The sequence below is a fragment of the Pristiophorus japonicus genome, chromosome 24 (assembly GCF_044704955.1).
Source record: "Pristiophorus japonicus isolate sPriJap1 chromosome 24, sPriJap1.hap1, whole genome shotgun sequence".
NCBI classification, from domain to species: domain Eukaryota; kingdom Metazoa; phylum Chordata; class Chondrichthyes; family Pristiophoridae; genus Pristiophorus; species Pristiophorus japonicus.
The window spans coordinates 18,293,799-18,306,472 of NC_092000.1; the positions used below are offsets into that span (position 1 = coordinate 18,293,799).

The 12,674-nt window shown below is 50.2% G+C and overlaps 1 protein-coding gene across 1 annotated transcript in view; it reads right to left on the bottom strand.

The window, feature by feature from the left end:
* Positions 1 to 265: 265 nt before the first annotated feature.
* Positions 266 to 12,674, bottom strand: part of LOC139237763 (adhesion G protein-coupled receptor E1-like) — a 66,893-nt gene continuing 54,484 nt past the window's right edge. The window contains exons 19-21 of the mRNA XM_070866949.1: positions 5,836 to 5,934; positions 4,233 to 4,291; positions 266 to 347 (exon numbers count right to left, since the gene is read on the bottom strand). Of these exons, the coding sequence (XP_070723050.1) occupies positions 266 to 347; positions 4,233 to 4,291; positions 5,836 to 5,934 (240 nt within the window). The remainder of the gene's footprint in view (positions 348 to 4,232; positions 4,292 to 5,835; positions 5,935 to 12,674) is intronic.

Sequence of the window (12,674 nt, forward strand, 5' to 3'; positions counted from 1 at the left end):
TGGGATGAAGGATTTAAGACTTTTCAATATAGGCTTTTCAAACATAAAGGACAGCCGAGAAACGCAGAACTGTTCCCAACTGCTGTGCCCCAGAATGCACAATGGTCCTTGCTGACTGTCCATGATCAGGTCGGCAAATCTGGCTGGACATAGTTTTGGAGGCTTCATCGTCCGAGCTCCCGCCCCCATCCGCCACGATCCATCCAGCCCCCACACTCCCGCCATTGGTTGTCCAACATGTCCATCATCATGGTGCCCCGCCTTCTCACAGCCAATTGGAAAGCTCAGATTCTTCATTATCCAATTGGTCGATCCAGTCTTTCTTCTCATCGCTGATATTTTTATAACTAATAAATGGAAGTGTTCAAGAAAATAAATATGCTTTTTTAACGCCCCTATGATTTCTCTTCCAGCTGTGTCCTGAAGATTAATCTTCAATTCCTGGAGACTCCAGGGATATCTGGGGGATTGACAACCTGACAGAAAGCGCCTTTCAAAATCACCGGACGTCCCAAAGCGCTTTACAGCCAATGAAGTACTTTTGGAGTGTAGTCACTGTTGTAATGCGGGAAACCCGGCAGCCAATTTGCGCACAGCAAGCTCCCACAAACAGCAATGTGATAATGACCAGATAATCTGTTTTTTGTTATATTAATTGAGGGATAAATATTGGCCAGGACACCGGGGATAATTCCCCTGCTCTTCAAAATAGTGCCACGGGAACTTTTACATCCAATAAGAGAGCAGACGGGGCCTCGGTAACATCTGAAAGACAGCACCTCCGACAGTGCAGTGCAGTGCTCCCCCAGCACTGCCCTGGAATTGTCAGCCTAGATTTATGTGCTCAAGTCCCTGGAGTTCCTACAACCTTCTGACTCAGAGGCAGGTGTGCTACCCATTGAGCCACAGCTGAAACACCACGATGTCTGGTTAAAAGGACATGTCTGTCACCTCAGTTCAAGACTTTCCGTACTTTGGAAGGACAGGGAGATGGGGGAAACAGGTGACCTGTCCTCTAAACCCGTGAGGTGGGAGAACGCTATCAGGAGGTGTTAGTGCAGCAGCCTCGAGAGTATAAACATCGCCATTTTATAGTGAAAGGGAGAGAGGGAGCAGAAGAGGAGCCCAAGAGGGAGGTCAGCGAAGAATTAACCGCTCCGTCTCCCCAAGCAGACCAATCGATCGTTCCGAGTTGTGAGTCGGAACACTGACCAAGATGGGAAGCAACTCTCTCTCTGTGAACCTGCTGTGTTTTAATGTCAAAGAAACAGATTATTTTATCGAAGGTAGATCTTTATTTCAGCTTTTTGGCATTTTCAATCCTTTTCATTCAGCATAAGAACATAAGAAATAGGAGCAGGAGTAGGCCATCAGGACCCTCGAGCCTGTTCCGCCATTCAATAAGATCATGGCTGATCTGATCTTGGCCTCAACTCCACTTCCCTGCCCGTTCCCCATGACCCTTGACTCCCCAGTCGTTCAGAAAGCTGTCTATCTCCACCTTAAATATATTGAGGTCTTTAAAATAGAGAGAGAGAGAAATGAATTCCTCTGGTGGACCTAAAGGGGGCACAATCTTACAATTAGAGCCAGGCCGTTCAGGAGTGAAATCAGGAAGCACTTGTTCCACACAGAGGGAATCAGGAACTCTCTGCCCCCAAAAGGTCGCGGATTCTGGGGTCCAATTGCAATTTTCAAGCCTGAGATCGATAGATTTTGGGTGGGTAAGGGTATCAAGGGATATGGAGCAAGGTGGGTAAATGGAGTGAGGTGCAGATCAGCCGTGATCTAATCGAATGGCGGAGCAGGCACGAGGAGCTGAATGGCCTCCTCCTGCTCTGATGTTCACACAATAGAAATATTTTAAATTATGAAAGGATGGGGACAGGTTGGATAGAATGCTGAGGGGGGATTTTTAACCTAGAAAAACAGGTGGGTTTGGAGCACGGGAGGGGGAAGTTGAATTGTTATAAATGGGATTCCTGACCTGATCCCGCCTCCAACTCACTTTTCACACAATTCGTGAAACCCGGCAGCTAAAGCAAGGCAGGGAACTGCTGGATGGAGGAGGTAAGTGGCTATATACCTCCCTCCTGGATCCAGGGGGTAAGTGGCTATATACCTCCCTCTTGGATCCAGGGGGTAAGTGGCTCTATACCTCCCTCCTGGATCCAGGGGGTAAGTGGCTATATACCTCCCTCCTGGATCCTGGCGGTAAGTGGCTATATACCTCCCTCCTGGATCCAGGAGGTAAGTGACTACATACCTCCCTCCTGGATCCAGGAGGTAAGTGGCTATATACCACCCTCCTGGATCCTGGGGGTAAGTGGCTTTATACCTCCCTCCTGGATCCAGGGGGTAAGTGGCTATATACCTCCCTCCTGGATCCTGGGGGTAAGTGGCTATATACCTCCCTCTTGGATCCAGGAGGTGAGTGGCTATATACCACCCTCCTGGATCCTGGGGGTAAGTGGCTCTATTCCTCAGTCCTGGATCCAGGGGGTAAGTGGCTATATACCTCCCTCCTGGATCCGGGGGTAAGTGGCTATATACCTCCCTCCTGGATCCAGGGGGTAATTGGCTATATACCTCCCTCCTGGATCCAGGGGGTAAGTGGCTATATACCTCCCTCCTGGATCCAGTGTGTAAGTGGCTATATACTTCCCTCCTGGATACAGGGGGTAAGTGGCTATATACCTCCCTCCTGGATCCGGGGGTAAGTGGCTATATACCTCCCTCCTGGATCCAGGGGGTAAGTGGCTATATACCTCCCTCCTGGATCCGGGGGTAAGTGGCTATATACCTCCCTCCTGGATCCAGGGGGTAAGTGGCTATATACCTCCCTCCTGGACCCAGGGTCCAGCCTCACCCACCCCCTGCAATTGGTGTCCCCCCACCTCCAACCCAACGGCGTCTGCGATCACCATCCCAGGCCTCCACCCACATTCCCCCAATGACGATGCTGAGGTCAGCCACGATCCTGTCTCCCGCCCCCCACCCTCTGCATCTCTGCCCGACCCCTACCCCCGATGCTTTTAACGGTGTGGTCCGATTGCTGGCCGCTCCTCGCCACACTAATCCACGCCCCCTTCCCCTGTGGCTGATCCTTTCCACCAGCACCCCCTCCCCCGAGCCCCGATCCTTTCCCTTCTTCCCCCGCCCACCCTGGACTGCTCTCTCAAACCCTCCTCCCCAGTCCTCTCTCTTACCCCCTCCCCTGATCCATTTAAGGGCCCGGCCCTCTCGCGAAGCCTCCCTCCCTCCTCTGTCCAGTCTGAGGCCTACCCGCCCGCAGCCAACCCCAGCCTCTCAGCCTGGCTGTCAGCGGGCGAGAAACCAAAGCCTCACATGCAAATCCCTGCTATTGAGGTCGGCAGAGCCTGGGGGGAAACTCGGCCTCCTGTGTTTCCCGATCTTATTGGAGGCCCGCCCCGTCCCAATCCACCTTGCTCCAGAGAATCCTGGCCACACTATTTCCAGCAGTTGAGGGGAACATTCGAGATGGGGTTGGACAAGTGGCTGAAGGAATGTGGGTCAATGGGAGGGTTGGAACAAAGTGGGTAAATGTGACTGGCAACGTTTGCTGCTGCGTTGGGCAAAAGCCGGCATCGACTGGATGGGCTGAAGGGACTGTTCCCGTGCTGTAACTTCTCCGTATTTCTGTGTGGGACAGTTCCAGCATCGTTGCAAAGTCTGTTGGCCTCACTGCGGCAGAGAGGATGATGGTCTTCACTTCTCCAGCCGTCAGGTCGATGTTTCTCAGCCGCTGAGAGGGGAGCAGCTTCTTCAATGCTCCAAGCTCTGTACCAACAGGGGAATAAATTCTTGTGTTCAGTGAGTTATCCGGGCCACAAAACAAGCCGAGGGCGCAGGATTTGGTCGGAGGGGAACCCGATACAGAGAAACAACTCTGGAGCGCGGGGTCAGTGAGAAACCGAGGGAGAGGCCCGAGGCCTACTGCACAGTCGGTCAAAGTTCACAAAGGCCGCAGGCTCAGAACTCCGAATCACCATGAATCCGTTTAAATAGATGAGTTAATAGCAGCATTAAAAGAACACCGACTGGAATATCTGGCACCGTCCCAACCACTTAAACCGCCCACACTGATCACAGGCGGCCACCTATATCGGACCATTGAACCGCTCACCATCAGCACAGGCCCCAACTACACAGGCGATGCTGACAACATATTGCGGAGGCCGTCTATTGCCGGTGGGTCAATGAATACTTACCCCGTAACGCTGTCGCTATACTCCTGTCCAATATGGCGGGAGACGCTGCCATCACTGTTCTAACGGGAGGCAAAAATGCATCGGATTTCTGGCCCACTGACCATCGAGGTCACATTGAGCTGGGTTGAGGAACAATGTAGGCGGCTAAAGGAGGAACGGTTGGGCAGGGGATCAGGGGCTGAGGTGGTGGGACGCTCGGGGCTCAGGACCATGTGCGGACAGGACAGAGTTGGCAAAGTGGTCACCAGACCTGCGTTTGGGCCCCATTGTGAGCAGTGAGTGGGGGAAGTTGCTGTAAATTCCTGACACAGTGCAAGGGTGGGGTATCGGGAGAGGGCAGAGGTCAGCCAATTTACAGCTCAGGACAAACCAAAGTGAGAGGTCAGAAAGTCACTCATCATCGCCATAGAAACAAAACAAGGTTGATATGAAGAGAATAATGTTTTGCTGCCTCTACAGGTTCAACCATCTGTTTTAAAAATATAAGATCACCACCAATAAATTCAATCAGGAATTCAGGAGAAACTTCTTTACTCAGAGAGTGGTGAGAATGTGGAACTCGCTACCACAGGGAATGGTTGAGATGAATAGCATAGATGCATTTAAGGGGAAGCTGGATAAACACATGAGGGAGAAAGGAATGGAAGGATGTGAGATGAAGGGGAGTGGGAGGAGGCACGTGTGGAGCATAAACACGGGCAGGGACCTGTTGGGCGGAATGACCTGTTTTTCTGCTGTACGTATCCCAAGCAACATTTCACAGCGACTCAAATATCTAATATATACCGAACGCAGACAGCCCCAAAATACAAATCTTCCCATTCAGCCGGTGCGTGGATTGGGCCAGTCAGAGCCTTCAGCCAGCGATGGGGGAAGTGCAGCTTGTGTTGAGATGCAGAATGTGGCCTTTTGTTATCACAGGAGCATCTTTCTGCCCCGGACTTCCCCTCGGTGAGGCTGCAGATAGAAGCTGGCGACAGAGATGAGGAGAGAAGTAACAGAAACCCCAGTGATTGGGTCACTGTAACCGACCAATGGGTAACGGAAGGCGATGTTGACGTGTGAAGACAAGATGTAGGGTCAGCTGAGGACAGCAGAGTCTGAATATTGAAGGCAGCGCTTCGGCTAACAACCCGACTATTGTGTTTTTGACTTGACTGGAGAAGCTGGGATTGTTCTCCTTCAGAGCAGATAAGGTTAAGGGGAGACTTAACAGAGGTGCTCAAAATCATGAGGGGGTTTTGATGGAGTAGATAGGGATCAGATGGTTCCAGTGGCAGGAGGGTCGGTAACCAGAGGACACAGATTTAAGGTAAATGGCAAAATAACCAGGGGGGGAAGATGAGGAGAAATATTTTTTTAACGCAGCGAGTTGCTGTGATCTGGAACGCAATGCCTGAAAGCAGATAGTAACTTTCAAAAGGGAATTAGATATTTACTTGAAAAAGGAAATATTTGCAGCGTGATGGGGAAAGAGAGGGGGTGAGGAGTGGGACTATTTGGACAGCTCTTTCAAAGAGCCGGTACAAGACGATGGGTCGAATGGCCTCCTGCTGTGCGGTACGACTCTAAGATTCTGTGATATCAGCCGAGACCCACTTACCGACATGGCTGTCATTGTGGTGCCTATATCCTCCGGTGAAGCCGACCTGTCCTTTGCTCTGAACGTCTTGGCAAACCATTTCCGGTACTCGGCCCTCACCTTAAGGCAAGATACAACACACAGTCAGCACTGCGGTGATATGTAACCGAATGGGAACAATTAAAAGCTATTAAGAACTAGTTGGTTTATTAGCAAATGTTTAACATTCACACTACACATTACCAGTTCATCCACCAGGCTCACAACCACCTGCCTCGCCGTGGATCCCCCGAACCCAACTGGCTGGGGTTTTATTGAGACATGTGAACATCACGTGACTGTCTGAGTCACTCATACTTCAACCGTTCTACCAACCTGTGAGCATAGTCACGGGTACATACATTACAAGAGTCTACCTGCTCTAAGTATAACATTTAAATACAGTTAATTTATACAGTGACTACACTTCAAAAGTGTTTCATTGGCCGTGAAGCACTTTGATTTGCCCTGAGGTCATCAAAGGCAGGATATAAATACACAAGTCATTCTTTACAAATATCGCTGGTCAAAACTGATACTTCCTGTGATAAATTACACTTCCTCTGCTTATTGTAACTCTTCTTGGAATTGTTGAATAGAACGGAACAGAAGGAGGCCATTCGGCCCATCGAGTCTGTGCCGGCTTTTTCGAAGAGCAAACCAGTTTTTAAAAATTCATTCATGGGATGCGGGCATCGCCGGCAAGGCCAGCATTTATTGCCCATCCCTAATTGCCCCCGAGCAGGTGGTGGTGAGTCGTTTTATACAACTGAGTGTCTCGCTGGGCCATTTCAGAGGGCAGTTAAGAGTCAAACACGTTGCTGTGGGTTTGGAGTCACATATAGGCCAGACCGGGTTAGGGCGGCAGATTTCCCTCCCTAAACAGACATTGGTGAACCAGGTGGGTTTTAAACAACAACTCAAGAGTTTCTTTACTGATACTTCTTTACTCACTTTTTATTTCATTAACTGAATTTACATTCCCCAGCTGCTGTGGTGGGCTTTGAACTCAAGTCTCACGGGTCATTAGTCCCGGCCTATGGATTACGGATCCAGTAACATAACCACTATGCTCCGTGTACCAGTTAGTCACATTCCCCCACGCAACCCCCACCCCCCGTCGCGCCCCACCGCCCTTTCCCCATATCCCGGCAATTTTTTCTCCTTCAGGTATTTATCTAATTTCCTTTTGAAGGCTGCTACTGAATCTGTATCCACCGCCCTCTCAGGCCGTGCATTCTAAATCCTAACCACTCGCTGCGTAAATACACTTTTCCTTGTAAAGTCCTTACTCCACAGTATGAAACCACACGAGGCACATTCTGGGGACAAGGTCTCTCTGTGACCTTAACTCTTTATTCACAGGACTCCAAAGACGATGACCCTGCGTGGGACCTCCCTTTTTATACCTGTGTGATCAGGTAAGGAGTGTCTCCCACAAGTTCACCCCTTGTGGTCAAGGTGTGCATCTAGGTTGAGTGTATACAGTAATACAGTGGTGTTACTTTATGGTTACATACATGACATCACCTCCCCCCTCAAAGTCTTATTGGGATCATAGGTTTAGTCTTTCAGGTGGTCTACGCTCCCTCGTGGAGCGCCGCAGTTGGGGCTCTGGTTGTTGGACACTGACGTGAGTGTCTGTCACCTGTGGTGATTCCGGCCTGTCCGGGCTGACCGCAGGGACTGTGCATTCTTCTAATTGCTCATGTTGCTCATTCACTGGCGGTGTTGTGAGCTCCATCTCATGGTCTTCTTCAAGTTCCTCCGTGTCGATGCTGAACTTTTTTTTTTACTTGGTCCAGATGCTTACGGCATATCTGACCATTGTGGAGTTTTACCTCGATGACCCTATTCCCCTCTTTGTCAATTACAGTGCCCTCAAGCCATTTGGGCCCCATGGTGTGATTGAGGACGAATGCAGGATCATTTATTTCTAGACATCTCCCCCTCGAATTACGGTCATGGTACTCGTTTTGTGACTTGCGCTTGCCCTCAACTATGTTGGTCAGGACTGGGTAAATGAGGGACAACCGAGTTTTGAGTGTCCGTTTCATTAGTAGCTCTGCAGGCGGGACCCCCTTGAGCGAGTGCGGTCGGGATCTATAGGCCAGCAGGAGACGCGATAGGTGGCATTGTAGGGAGGGTCCTTGAATCTGAGCATACCTTGCTTAATAATTTGGACCGCACTTTCCGCCTGGCCATTGGAGGCCGGCTTGAGCGGCGCAGACCTGACGTGGTTGATGCCATTGCCCGACATAAACTCTCAGAATTCGTAGCTTGTGAACCATGGGCCATTATCACTAACCAGGATGTCCGGCAAGCCATGGGTTGCAAAGATCGCACGTAGGCTTTCCACGGTGGTGGATGACGTGCATGAATTCAGAATGATGCACTCGATCCATTTCGAGTATGCATCTACCACAATAAGGAACATCTTTCCCATGAGCGGGCCCACGTAGTCAACATGACTGCGTGACCATGGCCTGGTGGGCCAGGGCCACGGGCTGAGCGGGGCCTTCCTGGGGGCATTACCCAGTTGGGCACATGTCGTGTACCTGCGAACACAGTGTTCCAGGTCTGAATCAATTCCAGGCCACCAAACGTGTGACCGGGCAATGGCCTTCATCAGCACAATGCCTGGGTGCTCGCTGTGGAGTTCCCTGATGAATGCCTCCCTGTCCTCCTGGGGCATAACTACCAGGCTGCCCCATAGCAGGCAGTCGGCTTGGATGGAGAGCTCATCCATCCGTCTGTGGAACGGTCTGACCTCCTCAGGGCATGCTCCGTGTGCGGGTGCCCAATCCCCAGTCAGGACACATTTCTTAATCAGGGATAGGAGGGGATCTCTGTTTGTCCAGATTTTGATCTGGTGGGCTGTGATGGGGGAGCCTGCGCTGTCAAAGGCATTGACAGCCATGACCATCTCGGCGCTTTGCTCTGCTGCCCCCTCAGTGGTGGCCAATGGAAGCCTGCTGAGCGCGTCAGTGCAATTTTCAGTGCCGGGCCAGTGCCTGATGGAGTAGTCATAAGCAGCCAGCGTGAGAGCCCATTGCTGTATGCGAGCAGATGCGTTGGCATTGATAGCCTTGCTGTCTGATAACAGGGATGTTAATGGCTTGTGGTCCGTCTCTAATTGAAACTTCCTACCAAAGAGGTACTGATGCATTTTTTTTACACCATAGATACATGCAAGCGTTTCCTACTCGACTATCCCATATCCCCGTTCTGCTTGAGTGAGCGACCTGGAAGCATAAGCCACTGGTTGTCGTTCACCCTCAGCATTGCCCTGCTGCAACACGCACCCAACCCCATAGGATGATGCATCACATGTCAGAACCAATTTTTTACAGGGGCCGTACAGGGTCAACAACTTGTTTGAACAAAGTAGGTTTCGCGCCCGATCAAAAGCCCGTTCCTGACAGTCCTCCCCAAACTAATCGCAACCTTTACGCAGGGGCACGTGTAGTGGCTCCAACAACGTGCTAAAGTTCGGCAGAAAGTTCCCGAACTAGTTCAACAGTCCCAGGAATGAATGCAATTCTGATGTGTTGCATGGGTGCTCGTCGAATCGCCTCTGTTTTGGATTCGGTGGGCCGAATCCCATCAGCAGCAATGCTCCTGCTCAGAAACTCAACCTCAGGAGCTAAGAACACACATTTAGACTTCTTGAGTCGCAGGCCTACCCGGTCCAGTCGGCATAGCACCTCCTCCAGGTTGTGGAGGTGTTCTTCGGTGTCTTGACCCGTGATGAGGATGTCGTCCTGGAATACAATCGTTCCAGAAATGGATTTAAGCAGGCTTTCCACGTTTCTTTGAAAAATCGCGGCCGTTGATCGAATGCCAAACGGGCACCTGTTATAAACGAACAGTCCCCTGTGCGTGGTGATGGTGGTCAGTAGTTTAGATTCGTCGGCCAGTTCCTGGGTCGTATAGGCTGAAGTGAGGTCCAACTTGGTGAACAGCTTGCCGCCTGCCAGCGTGGCGAAGAGGTCCTCCGCTCTCGGGAGTGAGTATTGATCTTTTAGGGACACCCAATTGATGGTGGCCTTGTAGTCGCCACAGATCCTGACAGAGCCATCCACTTTTAGGACGGGAACAATGGGGCATGCCCAGTCACTGAATTCAACAGGCGAGAAGATGCCCTCTCTCAACAGCCGGTCCAATTCGCTCTCGATCTTTTCCCGCATCACATACGGCACCGCTCTGGCTTTGTGGTGCACTGGCCTGGCGTCCGGGGTGATGTGTATCACTACTTTATTGCCTTTGAAAGTCCCGACACCAGGTTGGAATAGTGAATCGAATTGTTGTAGGACTTGTGAGCACGAACTTCACTCCACAGATGACATTGCGTGTACATCCCCCCATTTCCAGTTCATCTCGGCTAACCAGCTCCTCCCCAACAGTGCGGGACCATTGCCCGGGACAATCCAGAGCAGCAGCCGATTTACTAACCCATTGTGTGTGACAGCCAACATTGCACTGCCTAGCACCGGAATGATTTCTTTAGTATAAGTCCGTAATTGTGTCTCAATACGTGTTAATTTGGGTCTACTGGCTTTAAGTGGCCATAGCTTCTCAAATTGCTGAACGCCCATGAGTGACTGGCTGGTCCCAGTGTCCAGCTCCATGCGTACTGGGATACCATTTAATAAAACCCTCATCATCATCATTGGTGGCGTTTTGGTGTATGAACTGTGAATATTCGCCACATGGACCCGCTGAACCTTGGCATCCATCGATTTGCCCCAAAAGTCATCCTGCCTCAAAGAACACTCTTCTGGTCCATCCACCTCATATATTAGTCTGGTTGCAGGCATCCTGCACATTCGAGCTAAGTGGCCACTGAGATTGCAGTTCCTGCAGACAAACTGTTGAAATCTGCAAGATCTAGCTGAGTGTTTTCCCCCACACCTCCAGCATGAGTTAAAGTTTCCATTGTTGGGAACAAAGGGACTATGGCCAGGCATTCTGTGCTGACTGTCCCTTTGACTGCTCTTAAGTACCCTATTAGTGGGTGTCAATGGCCTCATCCCGGGCCACATTGTTCACTGTGATGGCGTGAATGTCCGTTCAACCTGCCATTGTCTCTGTTGAAGTCCTACTCTGGGGTCTATTGCTGCTTGGGGAGTGTCGGACTGCCCCTGCCTGCCTGCAGGGTTCTGAGTCGCATCGATGATGTTGACTCCCTGATCCATTGCCGTGTTAGAGGCAGAATTGCGCGCATATATTATTTTCGTCTCTTCCTCCCCCGCCATGAAAGTTTGAGCTATCAACGCCGCCGCTTCCAAGGTCAAATCCTTGTTCTCAATTAATTTGCGGAAAATTCCTCATGACCGATGCCCTCGATAAAGAAGTCCCTTAGCATCTCCCCCCTGCAGGCGTCTCTGAACTTACAGAGGTTGGCCAAACGGCGGAGATCCGCTACGAAGTCCAATATGCTCTGTCCTTCATGACGTCGGTGGGTGTAGAATCTGTGTCGGGCCATATGTATGCTACTCGCCGGTTTGAGGTGCTCCCCGATCAATTTGCTAAGTTCTTCAAAGGTTTTGTCTGCCGAATTTTCGGGTGCTAGTAAGTCCTTCATGAGCGCGTAAGTCTTTGTCCTGCAGCTGGTCAAAAGATGAATCCTTCGCTTGTTGGCCGCTGCATCCCCCAGCCATTCTTTCATAACGAAGCTTTGCTGAAGCCTCTCGACAAAATCGTCCCAGTCTTCCCCAACACAGTACCGTTCCTCTGTGCTACCGGTGGCCATTCTCGTCGGTCGTGAATTCCCCTTTCTCGTCGCCAATGTAAAGTCTTTATGCTACATTATGAAACCACACGAGGCACATTCTGGGGACAAGGTCACTCTGTGACCTTAACTCTTTATTTACAGGACTCCAAAGACGATGACCCTGCGTGGGACCTCCCTTTTTATACCTGTGTGATCAGGTAAGGAGTGTCTCCCACAAGTTCACCCCTTGTGGTCAAGGTGTGCATCTAGGTTGAGTGTATACTGTAATACAGTGGTGTTACATACCATGACATTCCTCATATCGCCTCTGGTTCTTTTGCCAATCACCTTAAATATATGCCCTCTGGTTACCGAGCCTTCAGCTATTGCAAACAATTACTCTATCGAAACCTTTCATGATTTGGAACCCCTCGATCAAATCTCCTCTTAGCCTTCTCTGCTCTAAGGAGAACAAGTCCAGCTTCTCCAGTCTATCCATGTATCGGTAATCCTTCATCCCTGGAACCATTCTGGTAAATCTCTCCTGTACCCTCTCCAAATCCTTCACCTCCTTCCTAAAGCTCATCTCTGTGAGATGCCCGCCTTATAACTGAATGTGTCGGAAAGATTGAAGATGTTTGTGTGAAATAAGAATAAAATAAGGGTGTTAAAAAAGCAAGCCTGAAGGCTTTGTGTCTTAATGCAAGGAGTATCCGCAATAAGGTGGATGAATTAACTGTGCAAATAGATGTCAACAAATATGATGTGATTAGGATTACGGAGACGTGGCTCCAGGATGATCAGGGCTGGGAACTCAACATCCAGGGGTATTCAACATTCAGGAAGGATAGAATAAAAGGAAAAGGAGGTGGGGTAGCATTGCTGGTTAAGGAGGAGATTAATGCAATAGTTAGGAAAGACATTAGCTTGGATGATGTGGAATCTATATGGGTAGAGCTGCAGAACACTAAAGGGCAAAAAACGTTAGTGGGAGTTGTGTACAGACCTCCAAACAGTAGTCGTGATGTTGGGGAGGGCATCAAACAGGAAATTAGGAGTGCATGCAATAAAGGTGCAGCAGTTATAATGGGTGACTTTAATATGC